Raw genomic sequence first — 15,941 nt, 5'->3', positions numbered from 1 at the left:
AGAAAACAGTTATAAGTCAACAATGATGTCACTTGGATTCCCAACCTTAAGTAAAATTATATGAATGAGCAAAAGCAATTGAACTACAATGGAGCTAGTGTTCTTCTCATCTACTGCAGTTGATTTATGCCAGTTCTTTCCTTCCTGGGTGCCATCTAAGTGTCCCCTATACAACTCTCATAATTCCTAGTCAGTATGTAAATGTAAATGTTCGAAACCGCGCGGTAGGGTGAGCTCCTGTTGTTAATCCCAGCTCCTGCTCACCTAGCAGTTCGAAAACATGCAAATGTGAGTAGATCAATAGGTACCGCTTCGGCGGGAAGGTAACGGCGTTCCGAGTCGTCATGCTGGCCACATGACCCGGAAGTGTCTATGACAACGCCGGCTCCAAGGCTTAGAAATGGGGATGAGCACCGCCCCCTAAAGTCGGATTCGACTGGACTTTATGTCAAGGGAAACCTTTACCTTTACCTATGTAAATGTAATACACAGGGCACCAAGATGAGAAAAGCTGGTTTATTTCTGTTCAAGAAGTGTTCCAGTATACACTAGGCATATTTCATGCAAACCTGACATCTGCTGATATTTCGGCGTTGTTCTTGTTCATCTTTGATAGTCCTTGAGTCGGGGGATGATAAAAACTGAGACTCATTGTTCACTGTAGCTAGCCAGAAACTGTATTCATTAATAAAAAAGTGACAAGTTCCTTGTTGACCTTGGCACTCAATAAAGGGTGCTGATCGGAAGTCCTCCAGGCAGCTTCCGGTTGACATGAGGGACTGCCCCCCTCCCTGGTCACCAGATCCGGTGTGCTGAAAGGAAAAGACAAAAGAAGTATCACCTATGCCATCTGACCATACATACTAGGGAATAACTGCTGCTCTGGATTTCAAATCAGATTGCAGTCTGAAGCTACAGTTGTGATTTTAATTATTCAGGGCCAAAGCACACATTTAATATGTATCAGGCAGTTGACCTTTCCCATTTACTCTTAGTACTGCTCCTGAATGGAATCCTAATCTGGATTTGGGCCAGTAAAATTGTAACAGTAGTACTTCTGATTAGGGTCCATTTCTAACTAAATGCAGTACAGGTGAACCAAAACCATACACAATACCAATCAGTCACAGTAAAACAACACAATATTCATTGTAGGATATTTCCTACTGCAGTAGAATAATATAAACAATTCTTCATACTAGCATTACTTCAGATTAAAACTACAATGAAGGGAGGGGGGGAGTTTTTCCAGCTTCATAAAAGTCCTGCAAAAAGAAGTATTTTAAGTTTTTGAAACTTCTCTAGAAGTTTCAGCCTACAACTGTAACTCCAGAGAGTAGGAACTAAGTGGGAAAAAATCCTAAAGCATGAGGTGGCAGTTTTAAAACAAAACACTAATAAACTTTGAGAGCACAGGAAAATGAAGTACAGTGTCTCTGAACATGTATCCCAGAAAATCAATGCCAGAAATTTATATTGATCCAATCAATGTAGATACTGAAAAAATAAGAGGTAAGGGAGAGATCCAGGACCAATCAGATTTATCAGTAAGCCCTTATTACTTTCATAGTAACCTAACCCTCACACCAAATAGAATCACAAACCTCAGGGAAACCTAACCCTTACTCTACTGTCAAGAGTATGGCTTGGCATCAAGGTTCGTTTCCTCCCCTCAATTTCAATCACCTGATGTTGTTCCTGGGATAATTTACTAATAGTTCCCTGTTCCTATACAACTGGGGAAAGGAGACCCTCAAAAGTTTTTCTGTGGTGGCATTGATGTTATGGAACTGAAAGGATTGAAATTTATATCATATGCTTAAAACGAATTTTTATAAAATGATTATTGTTGGTATAGTGAACAACATGAAGGGACATTTTGTCATGTTTGGTGGACATAATAAAAAGCTGCAAAGTTTTGGATACAAATACATACACTAATTCAGAGGATCTTAAAGATTAATATATAATTGAAACCAGAGGCTTTTCTTTTGGGATTGATAGACAAACAGCTGGAAAAAAGTCATGGAACTTTATTTTATACATAACTGCAGCAAGATTATTATATACACAAAGGTGGAAAGAGTCACTATTACCCACAATGGAAGAACAGTTGGTGAAGGTGATGGAACTTGTAGAGATGGCTAAATTGACTTCCTTGATTAGAGAAAGGACAATATTTACATTTATTGCTGACTGGAAACCCCTTACAGACTGTTTGCATGAAACAGAAAAAAAATGAACTTATGATTTATGGTTTTGATGATTAGAAAAAAAAGAATATAGAAAAAAGATAATTGGCTTACAGATACAGTCTAAGGTGTTAATTTTGATAGTTAGGCCCTCCAAGATTCTGTCTTAGCTACCTTAAATGAGCAATGATTCCTTAGTTACCCACTCTGAATTCAGTGTTGTAAGCAGGTGAAGGGTGGCAAGGGGAGAACAGGTTCAGACTTGGAGCTCTACAGATCAGGTATTAATTCCCTCAGTCTTAAGGCTTATGGGCCTAAGCAGCTCTATGCAGCTGGGCCATTCAAACTGCTGTCCAAAGTCCTCTTGGCCTAGGAATGTAACCTGTGCTTTGTCCTGTGGCCATATAAATACAATGATAGCTATAGATACAGAGAGAGAGAGATACAGGTAGATATAGATATAGATAAAGTTAGAAGACGATAGGTGCCCAATTCAACATTTCTGGCTAATGTAAAAATTTCTAAACTTGCCATATTCCTTCAGTTTAGACAATCTGTGGCAAAGAGTAGCCACCAGGCTTCTAGACCTGTTTGCTATCCATTGGGCTAGGCTCCTCACTATCTGACATGCATAAGGCTTGTGACTTCTGAAACTAAACAAGGACCATCAACCATCCATCAGTAGCATACTGAATAAAGCTCTTAACAAGTTTCTGCATTTCACATAAACCTAGAGATGGGCTGGGACATTAGACTATCACATCTAACCCATTTCTCAGCACAAAAATCCAAGCATCCCTGACAAGTTACTGTCTAGCCTCCATTTGAATACATCCAATTGAGTGATCTAATCATTTATCTGGGTAATTGTATCACACCATCAAGATGGGGACTTAAAGTTCTTCCCAAATGCTGAATTTCTGAATCCTTCCATATAAAAAGTAAATTCCATTGACTTCAGTGGGGTTCTTCTAACCCCTACATGGTAGTTTGCAAATGAAGCACCTGAGAGGAGCTCTAATGGAGCCCTCCTGTACATTTCTTGTAATAAACATAAAATGAGCAGGGTCATCTGTTTGCTACATACTAACATAATATGTAGTTTGCCCCTGAGATGCTAGTGAACCTACTACAATGTCTGATAATTATTCTGTATGCAATGCAACCCAATGCTTCTGATCATAATAAGGTAAAATTGATGCTTAGATTGCTTTACTACATTTTCCGCCACCTTTTAACCTCTTAAGAAATACATATGGATGATTGTCAAATTGTTAGCTGAGTATTATGCTCCTCTACATTTCATTACACCAGGTCTGACTGAGAACACTTAATTCTTGACTGTTCCCAGATATACAACTAGATCTCCTGAACAGATAAATAACATTTTACATTTCCAAAAATCATAAGTTATTAAAATAGTTTATTTCCTATAGCTATTAAATGTAGATTAAGCCGTTTGTTTGTTTGTTTAAAAAAGCTGTAGGGACATTTTAGTTATTTCTTTGCTCAATGGCCAAAATTAATGGGATTGTACAATGATTGAAGGAAAGTAAAACATGCAAACTGAGGCATTTAGTATGTAATAAAAGCCAAGTTTATATGAGTGAAGCATGTTCAACAGAAACTAAAGATTACTATAATGTGTGTCAATCTTCTAGTTACAAGTTAGTGGAAGAGCTAGGAACAAAGCAGCCAACAAATGTAAAATTGCTACCATAGTTCCTTCTGGCAGATGGGCAGCCATGTAAGTTTGAAAAATTAAACAAATAAATGTGAGTGGATAGAAAAACAAAACCCAGACTTAGTTGGTATAGAACAAACCCATTGGTTTCTGAAGGCTGTTGCTATGGCTAAATATTTTGCAACTATCTTAGACATTTTACAACACTGATCTTATAACAGCTGATCTGTAATTGATTATGGTATTAAGGACTGGAAACCGTACTAATAAATGGTTCAAATTGTTCAAGACTACAGGACCTTTTGGTCCAGAATTTTTACATTCCTATGAAGTACAGGTAATCCTTGCTTACTGACTGTCCTGTTTAGTGACCATTCAAAGTTACAATGGTGCTGAAAAAGTAACTTTGTGAACAGTACTCACACTTACAACTTCACAGCATCCCCAGTCAAGTGAGTGACATTTGCACACTTCACAGCCGGATCCTGACAAGCAGAGTCAATGGAAAAGTGGCCAATAAAATTGCAAGTCATGGTCACATGCTATCTCACTTAATGACTGTGGGTGATTTGTTTAACGACTGCAGCAGAAATGAGGTCATAAGTCTGTCATGGTCATGTGATGTCTTGCTTAACAACTGCATCACTTAGTGATGGAGTCACCAGTCCCAATTCTGGTCGTTAAGCAAGGACTTCCTGTAAAACTATTATCCCCCAAACGATTAAATTATTATTATTATTATTTATTAAATTTATATCACCACCCACCTCCCCCAATGGGAAATCCGAATGTAAGATAAATTGAGGGGAAAAAAAGTAGTACTGTAGTTAATGGAATATATTATTTAAATAATATATGGGGGACTTTTCATGCAATAAAGTTATTGGTTCTACATGTACTTTTTAAAAATAAGAATCATTACACTTTTTTTGTACCAATATTTTATAGGAGAAATGTAGAGGTGAAGTAAATGTTAACTACAATTTTCATTTTTGAATTAACATAAGACAAAAGGCTGCTTTATGGTTTATGTCAGAGTTAATAGTCATTTATTTCTCAGATAGGATCCAATATCTGGTCAGTTACAATATGCTTAAGCATAAAATAAGATACTGTGACGATTTTATCAAATAATACTCCAAAAGAGAGAGGCATCTTATGTTTATAAACAAATAAAAACTGCAGTTATCAAGTCAGTATTATAGGAATTCATACTGAGTGTTTTGATGACTTAATATTCCATTTTAGATCATACTAGTATTCAGCCTTACCATTAAAAATGAATAACCTATCCAAAGACTTCTCCAGTTTGGTGGACAAGAAGGAATGGATTGATCTTGACTATGGACTGCAATGGCTTGGGCAGGAGCTTCACAGACAGCACATCTACTAATATACGGCTGTATTTCTTCATCTGAGAGGGGCATCATGGGCAAAGGAGCCGCACTTGAGAGCCAGTAAGATTTATCATTTCGACTTGCATAGTAGCAGACTTGATTGAAGTTGCAATAGGTAAAAGGCATAGTGCTAAACACAGGAAGACAAGATCCAGCCAGACCTAGAAGCCAGTTAAGATTTAATAATTACCAACCCAAATATTAGCCATATTAATAATTGCTAGAGTAGCTTTATTCCTTATCTCACTTTAGTTCTACATAACCAATAAGTGATTAATACATAAGGATTTTTGATGCAAAATTTCTAAACAAAAGCTAATATCTGTGTCCCAGAATAAGTAGCAACACAAATCAGACAGTTTTCTGTTTACTGTAGAGACTGAATCTTTTTAAGTGCTATGTAATCAATTTTCTTACTATGGGAATTTTAGAATAAAGGTTAAATATTAAAGATACAGTCCAGTAAGAGAAACTAAATGTCAAATGTCAGTTTCAAACATCATTAGATAAGACTAGAAGAGTCTTTTGTCTGAACCCCTGGTGAATCAATTCTACTAGTGTAAATATTTCTGAGATAAATGGACCAATAATATGGCACAGATAAGTCTGTTTTGCTCAACAAACCACCATAAAAACATTTTGATTTCTAATTCATAAAATTCAGCTAATGGGAAGCAAATTGCAACCCCAGTCTCCTTTAGAGAAAACATCAAGGATGTTACAATAACCAATCCTGTAATTTTGATTATATAAATTTTGTTCTTTACTCCAAAATGTTTTTTATAAAAACAGAAATAGTGACCCTTGTCCATAATAAACAAAATACTTGGACATTGCCTTTTTTGAGATGAATTAAAATGCCACAAGAAACTTAGTCCATTTTAAAATGTTTGTAGTAACATCTGGATTGTAACATTCTTTCCAAAATCATGCTTAAAACTGGTAATGATTGAGGGTATGCTCAGGCATATAAAAATTATTACAAATAAAGCAAAGATACAACCCTTTTGGCATTCAACCTTCAGCAGATGCAACCTGTCAATGAAGGTTCAAGCAGGGGAGCAGAAAGAATAACCATTACATGGAAACACAAATGGTACCTCAACAGATAGAAAACAGTCCCAATTCCTATATGTTTGTGGAACAGCATAGACTCAGATTCAGCTGCTATGCCTTGCAAGAAAAAGTCTGATAATATCAGTTTCTAAATAAGTTTAACAAATGTCATATATGAACATGGATGGTCAACTCATTGTTCCTAGTAAGTGGTCTATTACACATAATAACTTTTTTAATAAAGAATAACAAAGAGTAAATAATAATAAATAATAAAAAGTCACTTTTGTGAGATGAGCAGCTATATAAATTTGATAGATAGATGATAGATAGATGATAGATGATAGATAGATAGATAGATAGATAGATAGATAGATAGATAGATAGATAGATGATAGATAACTGTAAATAAAAAACAAACAGATTTCATACAGGAATCATATGTTTGAAGCTTCCCAACTTTAACCTAAGAGAAAAACTTCAGTTAGATACACTTCTTAAATACAACCATTGGCAATAAAAGTACAAAACATTACAATTCCTTTTTCTTTGATAAAGATATAATCATGCTTACCAAGGTCTTGATTATGGGCTTTCTCCTGCCCTTCAAAATAAAGCAGGCTATATCCAGTCCATAATCTTGGCATTCCCTCAGGGCAAAACGGTTCTGTTTCTGACTGACTGTGAAAAACAAGCAGGAACCCACTACTCCATTTGGATTCTGGCCCTGGTGGCCCTGGGATCCCAGTTTGGCCTGGAGGACCTTAAGGAAAGGAGAAAAGGTAGACAAATAAGAACCTACTTAAAAGTTGGTCCCATTTCTATGTCAAAGATCTACTTTTCTAGAATTAGTCTGAGAGCAGGTAAAGATTCTTGATTCCTGGACTTTGAATTAAACAGAAACATATATATTATATTATATTATATTATATTATATTATATTATATTATATTATATTATATTATATTATATTATATTATATTATATTATATTATATTATATTATATACACACACATACACTGTATATATGTATGTATATATGTATGCATGTATGTATATGTACAGTGTGTGTGTGTGTGTTTGTGTGTGTATACCCACCCAGAGTCCCCCTTTTTGGGGGAGATGGGCAGTGATAGAAATTTGAAATATAGCTAGCTAGCTAGCGTGGGCAATAGGATGGCAAGTTGCTCAATCAAACGTCTTCAGAGATTATATTATATTATATTATATTATATTATATTATATTATATTATATTATATTATATTATATTATATTATATTATATTATATACACACACATACACTGTATATATGTATGTATATATGTATGCATGTATGTATATGTACAGTGTGTGTGTGTGTGGTTGTGTGTGTATACCCACCCAGAGTCCCCCTTTTTGGGGGAGATGGGCAGTGATAGAAATTTGAAATATAGCTAGCTAGCTAGCGTGGGCAATAGGATGGCAAGTTTCTCAATCAAACGTTTGAGCTCAAAAGTGTAAAGATTCTGCTCTGACTCTGATTCTGCTCCTTCAGGACAGAAACATCAGGATGCAGGTTCAATATTTTCAAGTAAAAATCAAAACCATGAGTATATAAATATAATCCATTTGCAAAAGAAATATACTTCTAAAAGGAGAACAAATGAAATAGAATATTTACCTTGTGGGCCTGTGCTTCCTTTTGGTCCCATGTCTCCTTGATCACCATGAAGTCCTGGTGGTCCGAGCAAGCCTTCCAGCCCTTGCTGACCTAATGAACCTTCTTCCCCTTTATTTCCTAAAATACAACAAATTTATTTGAAAGTAGATATGATTCAGCACTACGCATACATAGTTATCCTCTTTTCTGTCCATAGAACAAGCACCAGACCCCTACTGGTTTGCCTACCACAAGCTTTCTTATGACTGAAATTAGATTTGGCATTACACTTTTCTTAAGTGGTGTGGAAATATAACACTTTAGATCAGTGTTTTTCAAAGTTGGCAACTTTAAGATCCGTGGAGTTCAACTCCCAGAATTCCTCAGTCAGCATGATGGCTGGGGAATTCTGTGTGTAGAACTCCACACATCTTAAAGTTGCCCACTTTGGAAAACACTGCTTTAGATGATAAGTTGAATAAGAAATTTGGTTCAGCGGAGGGAACATGTGAAAATGTGTGACAGAAAACTGGAAGAAAAATGAAGGTACACAAACTTAGGGATGGGCCTTTTCTTCAGCCTTAAATAGATATACTTTGTTATGCTCTGCCAGGGAGCTATACACAGTATGACCAATTACAGGATATTACCACAATGTTGGGGCTAAAATACCCAGACTTTTTATTTTAGGTATTGGGGAAATTTCAGAAGTGAAATGTATGCCTTAAGTTAAGACATTCATGTTATGCCTTAAACCCATTTCCAAAGCAGAAAAGTGGCCACTTTGCATTTTTAAAGTGGCTCTTAGGTGCTTGATACCCATTTTGCTCCCTAAGATATCCCTGCCCCCAAAAATGGTCCTGAAATTTTTGGCCTTCCAATGTTGGCCTTCCTACTCAGGAGGGTAGGGTTCTTGGGGCCACAAATGAGAGCATTCTATCAACTTGCCTAACCCTATCTTGGGAAGATACATAATATTTTTGAGACTCTGACTCTTCCTTATTACACAGTTTCTGAAGTTATACAATCTTTTACCTGGAGGACCAGGAAAGCCAATTGGTCCTCTTAATCCTACAAAGCCTGGTGGCCCTCGTGGACCTAATACTCCAGGAGGCCCTGGAATCTTAGGACATGACGAGTAATCAACTCTTCCAGCTTCTCCTGGATCACCTAAAATACACAGCATTAACTACTTTATTAACAGTGCATTAGACAGTAGTAAGAAGAAATTCGTCTCAATGTTTGGCCAAATGGTCTTTTATCTTACTGTTTTATATTCAGTGGAAAGGGAATAAAAATAACTTAAAGAAATTATTATGAGCAAATGTATGTATTGTGATCAACATGATTTTTCTTCAGTGGTTGCATTTAAGGTGAATTGATATTATTGAACAAGACCGTTACTATAAGGTGACTGCTCACTTAAAAAAAAAATAGAAATGGGAATTATGTTTTTATTACCAGAAGATAAGCACACCTTCCAGTTTTAGGACAGTATGACAATATCTTAATAGGAGAGCATTGCTACAGAGCATGTGTAGCAAGTTTTGAAGGGCCTGATGATAATCTCTTTGATGTAGAGGTTTCTCAGGAGCACATGCTAATAAAGGCTGGAATGGCAGTTTTAGCAGCTGCTCAGGCAGCAAAATGATTAGCCATAGAATCCTCTCATAGAAGCTGCCAGTGGGGTGCTAAGTCTTTAAAACCTGATTGTCCGGTAAATAGCCACATTTTTACAAGGTCAACAGTGACAGAGTAACAAAAGCAAAGGGGAAGAGAACTGATCGTAGTGCAGAATGCATCACTGAAGGTTACAGATAGATTGTGTATTACCATTGCCTTCCACACCTGGAGATAAATGAATGTATTTATTAAACCTGAACAAATGCTTCAATAAAGGTGCTTCAGGGAGGAGTCTTTCTGGACTCACAGCTCCTGCTCAAGGAGCAGGTAGCAGCTGTGGCCAGGGAGGACTTTGTACAGATTCATCTTATGTCCCAATTGCACACATTGCACACCATTGCACACATTCCTTGACTGACAAAGTCAACTCATGCTTTAGTCACCTCACATGTGGACTACTGCGATGTGTTCTACATGGGGATGCATGCTGGCTAGGGAATTCTGGGAGTTCAGGTCCACACATCTTAAAGTTGCCAAGGTTGACTGGATTAAACGTGTCAATTAAACATTGCCTGCCTTCTGGAAGAACATCCACCCCACACCAAGATCTACTGTATATGGCCCCTACCCTGACCTTGTTTAAATGAGTGCCTAAAAGATTGTCTTGACCCTTTTCAATCAGGTTTCAGGCTGGGATATGGGACAGAAACAGCTTTGGTCGCACTTTTGGATAATCTCTAGCGGGAGTGGGATAGTGGCAGTGCATCCATCCTTGCTCTTCTTGACCTCTCAGAAGCTTTTGATACCATCAAACATGGTATCCTTTTGGGGCAGCTCAGGTAGTTGGGGGTGGGTGGCATGGTTTTGCACTGGTTCACCTCCTTCCTCCAGGGCCGGTCCCAATTGGTGTTGATGGGGAGTGAGAGATCCAGCCTGCGGCCCCTCCTTTGTGGGGTGCCACAGGGTTTAGTACTCTCTGTGCTCCTTTTTAGCATCTACATGAAACCGCTGGGTGAAATCATCCGTCACCACGGGATGAGGTATCACCAATATGATGATGATACCCAATTATACATCTCCATCCCGGGTGAGGTAAATGATGCTGCGACTACCCTCTCTCTGTGCCTGGAGGCTGTAGGGGTCTGGATTGGGAACAACAGGCTTCAGCTGAACCCTGGTAAGACAAAGTGGTTGTGGGTTAGGGGCTCCTGGGCATCCGAGAACTTACCATCTTTGACTCTGGATGGGGTTGCACTGCCCCAGATAGATCTGGTACAGAGCCTGGGGGCTCTCCTGGACTCATGACTCCTGCTCAAAGAGTAGGTGGCAGCTGTGGCCAGGGGAGCTTTTGCACAGCTTCGTGTTGTGCACCAGCTATGCCCCTTCCTGGATTGGGAGTCCCTTTGGTCAGTCACTCATGCCCTAGTCATCTCCCGTATAGACTATTGCAATGCGTTCTACATGGGGCTACCCTTGAGAGCATCCAGAAGCTATAGCTGGTTCAGAACACAGCCGCATGAGCAGTTTTAGGAGCCCCAAGGAGGGCACATATAACACTGTTGCTGCGCAACCTGCACTGGGTGCTAGTTTGCTTCCAGGTCCAATTCAAGGTGTTGGTTATCACCTTTAAAGCCCTGCATGGCATGGGTCCAGGTTATCTCAGGAACCGCCTCACCCCCATTACATCAACCCATCCCACCCGGGCAAGCAGAGTGGGTATGTTACGTACCCTGTCCAACAGGGATTGCTGATTGGCAGGGTCCAGGAGGAGGGTTTATCTGCCGTGGTATCTGCCGTTTGGAATAAGTTACCCCCAGGGGTAAGGCAGACCCCTGCTCTCCTGGCCTTCGGGAAGGGGGTTAAGACCTAGTTGTGCCACCTTGCTTGGAGTGGGAGGGGGGATAACCAAACATGGGCGTGGTTGGCACCTTGATGGGACCAGTGATAAGATAATTACTCGCCATCTTGAATTTTATATTTTATATTTTGCACTATTATATTATATTATATTATATTATATTATATTATATTATTATACATATTTATACTGCTTTGTTTTAGCGATATGTTATTTTTTATTTTTACTGTAATTGTCTGTAAACCACCCAGAGTTGTTGTAATACGAGGTGGGTGGCAGAGTAATATGACACATACATACATACATACATACATACATACATACGTAAAGCCTAGCTCTTCCCCCAGGCCCTGGGATAGGATGGATGGCAGCCCGCTTCAGGAAATGGCTTAGGTGAAAGGGGTGTGAATATTTTGCTATTCCTGGATGTTCATCTCTCTTTCCTTATTTGTATTGTTCTAAGTCAAGTGGTCTTACAAATTTGATAAATAAATAAATAGTATCATCACACAAATTTTCTCATTAGCTTCTACTTTCCCCCTGTGGTTTCCAATCCTCATGCAATCCCAGGAAAAGACGTCATGTCTTTAAAGATATACAACCTATCATTGTGCCCCTGTGGACTCCAAAGCATCTTTTCCTAGTTATTTCCAAAGCACTCTACAGCCCTATTATTTATTCATTTATGTGCAGCACTGAGATAAAAAGTTCCATTCCAGGTTCTAAAAGTACATAACTTTTTCCGAAGGATTGTCTTTCCCAGTACTGTGCCTTGGCCCCCACATCAGTATAACAGCAATGGATGGAAAGTTTTCTGAAGAGTATCTTTAACTTCTATGGTTGAGAGGAAAGGAACCGCAATATGTGTAGAATGGAATGCTATTAGAACATTTTACTTAACATGACAGAATGAGATCTGAGGGTAAATGGAAAAGCAACAAGCACTCAAGAAAATACTTTCTAAAATACACTCATCCTTCTATAGCTTACCTCTGTGACCTAGTGGAATAAATGCCAAGAATCAGATCACGACAGCCATTTGACATGCAGGAAGAAAACCGTGGAGAAGGATTAGTATAGGAATACAATGAGAATTGCTATGACTTAGAGGGTGAGCTCAAGATTTTGCTGCCTTAGGAAAAGCAGCAAACAGGATTTGCCTCCCAGGATGATCTAGCACCCAAAGTTAGTCAATATATTCACACCTGAGACTGAAAAACCAACAAGAGACTTTCTACTTCCTGGCAATAAAAGTGAAATTATAATAAAATAACATAAAATAAATAAAAATGTGCTTCCCTTTCAGTCAGCTGCTTGAGATGACTCAGCCTAATGGCAGGGTCAGGCTAACACATCTGGCATCACTCTTCATTGTAATGGTAGAAGAAAAAATTATGAGTAAGCTATCTGACTTTGAGAATTTTTATCCACATCACTGGATTTCAAAATTACTTTTATTTATTGTAATTTGGCTATCAGATAATTTGGAATGTGAATTCAGAATAGCCAGGATAAAAAAAATAATGCCTCGAATGCTAAGAATTACCTTTATGGCCCACAGGACCAGCTGAACCCTGAACACCTTGAGCCCCAGGCTCTCCAAGGGCACCAGGCGGTCCTTGTAGACCAGGCTTCCCTATTAGACCTTAACGAGAAAAAAAGAGATTAATGCCACACCACTACTAAAGAAATTTCCAATCTGAAACTCAATTTTAGTGTGTGCTAAACCAATACTTTCAAACATACCTTTTGACCCTTTTCTTCCTTGGTTTCCTGAAATACCTTTGGTTCCCTGTTTACCATGTGGGCCAGGAACACCAGGTGAGCCCAAAGTACCACAATCCCCAGGATCTCCTTTAATAAGAATAGTTTTTCCTGGAGGGCCAGGTTTGCCTGGAAGACCTGAAATAAAAATTAAAACGATCGATAACAAAACAGACTTCAGAAATAAGTGCCTGCAGACCTCCCCTTTAGTAATTTTGAAGGTCACTGTGGCTTCTAATTGGTAAGGAAGACAACAAGTTTTCCATTCTTTTTTGGTTTCATTATAAGTAAGTACAAAGTTGCCTTACATCAGTCAAGCAACAGTCTCAGTCTGTTGTCTACACATGGATAGCAGGTTTCTGGGTTTTAATTAGGGAACCTTCCAGCCCCTGATGGAAAATTGTCAGAGACTACACCTGAAATTTCTGCATGCAAATCATGCTCCTTTTCATTGAACTGTACTTTCAAACTGGATTTTTAGTTCTTCCTATATCATTTAAGAGAGGCTAGGTTATTGTGTTTGTGTGTGTGTGTGTACACACACACACATATACACACATGCACTAATACACACAACTCAACATCTTATAAAGTCAAATACAAATTATATAATTCTACCTATCAAGAGCAAAGCATTCTTCCTGTTTAATAACAATCCATTGCTCACTTCAAAAATTCACACCAATAATGCAGGAATTTTAAATTCAATAAAGTACAAATTATATTGTTTCATATAAGTTGTACACATTTTTATTTTTATGCAGATTCAATAAAATCTGTTAATTAAGCTACTGAGACAGTGCACCAGCTTTTTTCTCTTCATCATTCTTTAAAGAGGTCATGTTGGCTTGCCTCCATTAGCAGCTATGGTTACTTTTGCAGCTGTTAAAGATGCCCTATCAGTTTTTGCATATTCCTCTCTTACAAATCTCTTAAATTATCCAAGCAAGATGAACATAGAGTTCAAAATAAAATATCCAGTCATTTTGCTGAAATATGCTATAAGTTCCCTGGCCCCTCTAATAGTTTTCATTTGTTTGTCATATATGATTGAAGTTAATTTCCCACGTTTCTAACAGGCAGATAGATTTATTTTCTGTTATACCAACTAATATATTCCTATTGAACAAACACATGAGAACATTTTAAATGAATCATAAAGAGTAGTTATCCACTGATCTTTAGAAATCTGTGGCGAACATTTCCCATTTTAACTTAAAATTATTTCCTTTATCTCTATCCACTTCAGTTATCTAATAACTATAATATAAGATTTTTTTAGTTTCACTTCTTAGCCTAATATATAATACTACTTCTTGTCTAATATAGATAGATCTTTTCTTGTTTACATTTCTCATTCTTGCATGTCTGCCAAAAAAGCCTGCGTCACTAAAACTATGGAAATTTTCTTATTACTATTTGCTTCCTTGATTCACCAAAAGTATTAATTTTCAATATCACAACAGTAGATGTCATCACCAACAAGATGAAAATGTGGATTTACATAAAAATGATTGCTGTAAAAAGTTTTTGCAAGACTACTTTATGCCTATAAGGTATACTGTTCTGCTCAGATTATCATACATTGGTTTAAAGTTCTTTTGATATGCCCATGATAAATCTTGCTGGATAATCGGTTTTGCTGTTCTAACTAAATGCAAGCAAGCAATTCATCCGTAACATTTTTTAAAGGCCACCATTGCCCCAAAGCTTTTCAGTAGCTGCATGACAAAAACCCAGTAAAAGACCACTTGTTAATTAGATTCTCCAAGGGGAGGGTCCTCTTCTACTTCCAGTATGGATTTTAAAAAATGTTCCATAAGACCATTTCTAGAAGAAGTCAAAAGATTTTAAGTGGTTCAATCTACTTTTGCAATTCTGTTATTCAAATATGATTTTAGAAATACCTCTAATGCCATCTGAACCAGCTGGACCTTGGTCTCCAGGAAAGCCACAAAGTGTATTTTCAGATGGCTGACCTATAGAGCCTACAGGCCCAGAAATACCTGGCTTACCTGCAAGGAAAGAAAGAGGAGAGATAAAATATTGATATTGGCCATGTTTTATACATTTCTTTTCTTCTATCACATTTACTTAAGAAAAGTTTCCTCATATTGCATGTCTGTTGTTTTAATTATTAGGTGAAAAGTGATTGCATGAGGATGCAATAAATTCTTACTGTAGCTATTGAAAGAATCAAAACACTGTTTGTCAACTGCGTGTGGGGGTTTAGTACATTTGAATTAATTTACATGAGTCATTTACTTAGAAGCAGAAGTCTCTGACCCTGGAATGGAGACACATAGTGGAAATCAGATTGTTGCTCTTCCTAACAGTGTGGAAAGGAAAGGTGTGAAATGATGCAATACAGTATATAAGGACAATACAGCCATTGTTTCTAGAACTAAATGATATATCCAGCAAGATAGAATTCTAATAGTGCAGAGCAGGGTTTCTCAACCTGGGCCACTTTAAGACGTGTGGACTGCAACTCCAAGAATTCCCCAGCCAGCATTGTCCAGCCAGCAAAACAGCTCACATTGAGAAACCCTGGTGTAGAGGAATGTAGGGTGCCAAAGTAAGGTTATCCCCAAAAGTTTTCTCAAAGGCATTCTGGTTTAGAGGTCATACTGTGATTTACAATATTTTATTTCCTCATTCCTATGTAACAAACCAGAAGTATATAACCTGTTACCTTGCTATGTTCAGGGTTCTTCTGTGTTCC

The 15,941-nt window shown here is 37.8% G+C and overlaps 1 protein-coding gene across 1 annotated transcript in view; it reads right to left on the bottom strand.

The window, feature by feature from the left end:
* Positions 1-516: 516 nt before the first annotated feature.
* COL4A4 (collagen type IV alpha 4 chain) overlaps positions 517-15,941 on the bottom strand; it is a 76,475-nt gene continuing 61,050 nt past the window's right edge. Inside the window, exons 39-46 of the mRNA XM_063307781.1 lie at positions 15,124-15,231; positions 13,199-13,354; positions 12,999-13,097; positions 9,007-9,141; positions 7,993-8,109; positions 6,904-7,092; positions 5,148-5,434; positions 517-812 (exon numbers count right to left, since the gene is read on the bottom strand). Of these exons, the coding sequence (XP_063163851.1) occupies positions 549-812; positions 5,148-5,434; positions 6,904-7,092; positions 7,993-8,109; positions 9,007-9,141; positions 12,999-13,097; positions 13,199-13,354; positions 15,124-15,231 (1,355 nt within the window). The 3' untranslated portion in view covers positions 517-548. The remainder of the gene's footprint in view (positions 813-5,147; positions 5,435-6,903; positions 7,093-7,992; positions 8,110-9,006; positions 9,142-12,998; positions 13,098-13,198; positions 13,355-15,123; positions 15,232-15,941) is intronic.

The sequence above is a fragment of the Candoia aspera genome, chromosome 6 (genome assembly GCF_035149785.1).
Source record: "Candoia aspera isolate rCanAsp1 chromosome 6, rCanAsp1.hap2, whole genome shotgun sequence".
In the NCBI taxonomy this organism is placed as follows: domain Eukaryota; kingdom Metazoa; phylum Chordata; class Lepidosauria; order Squamata; family Boidae; genus Candoia; species Candoia aspera.
Note: the sequence above shows the minus strand (reverse complement) of the source record. Positions and strands in the feature narration are given on the sequence as shown.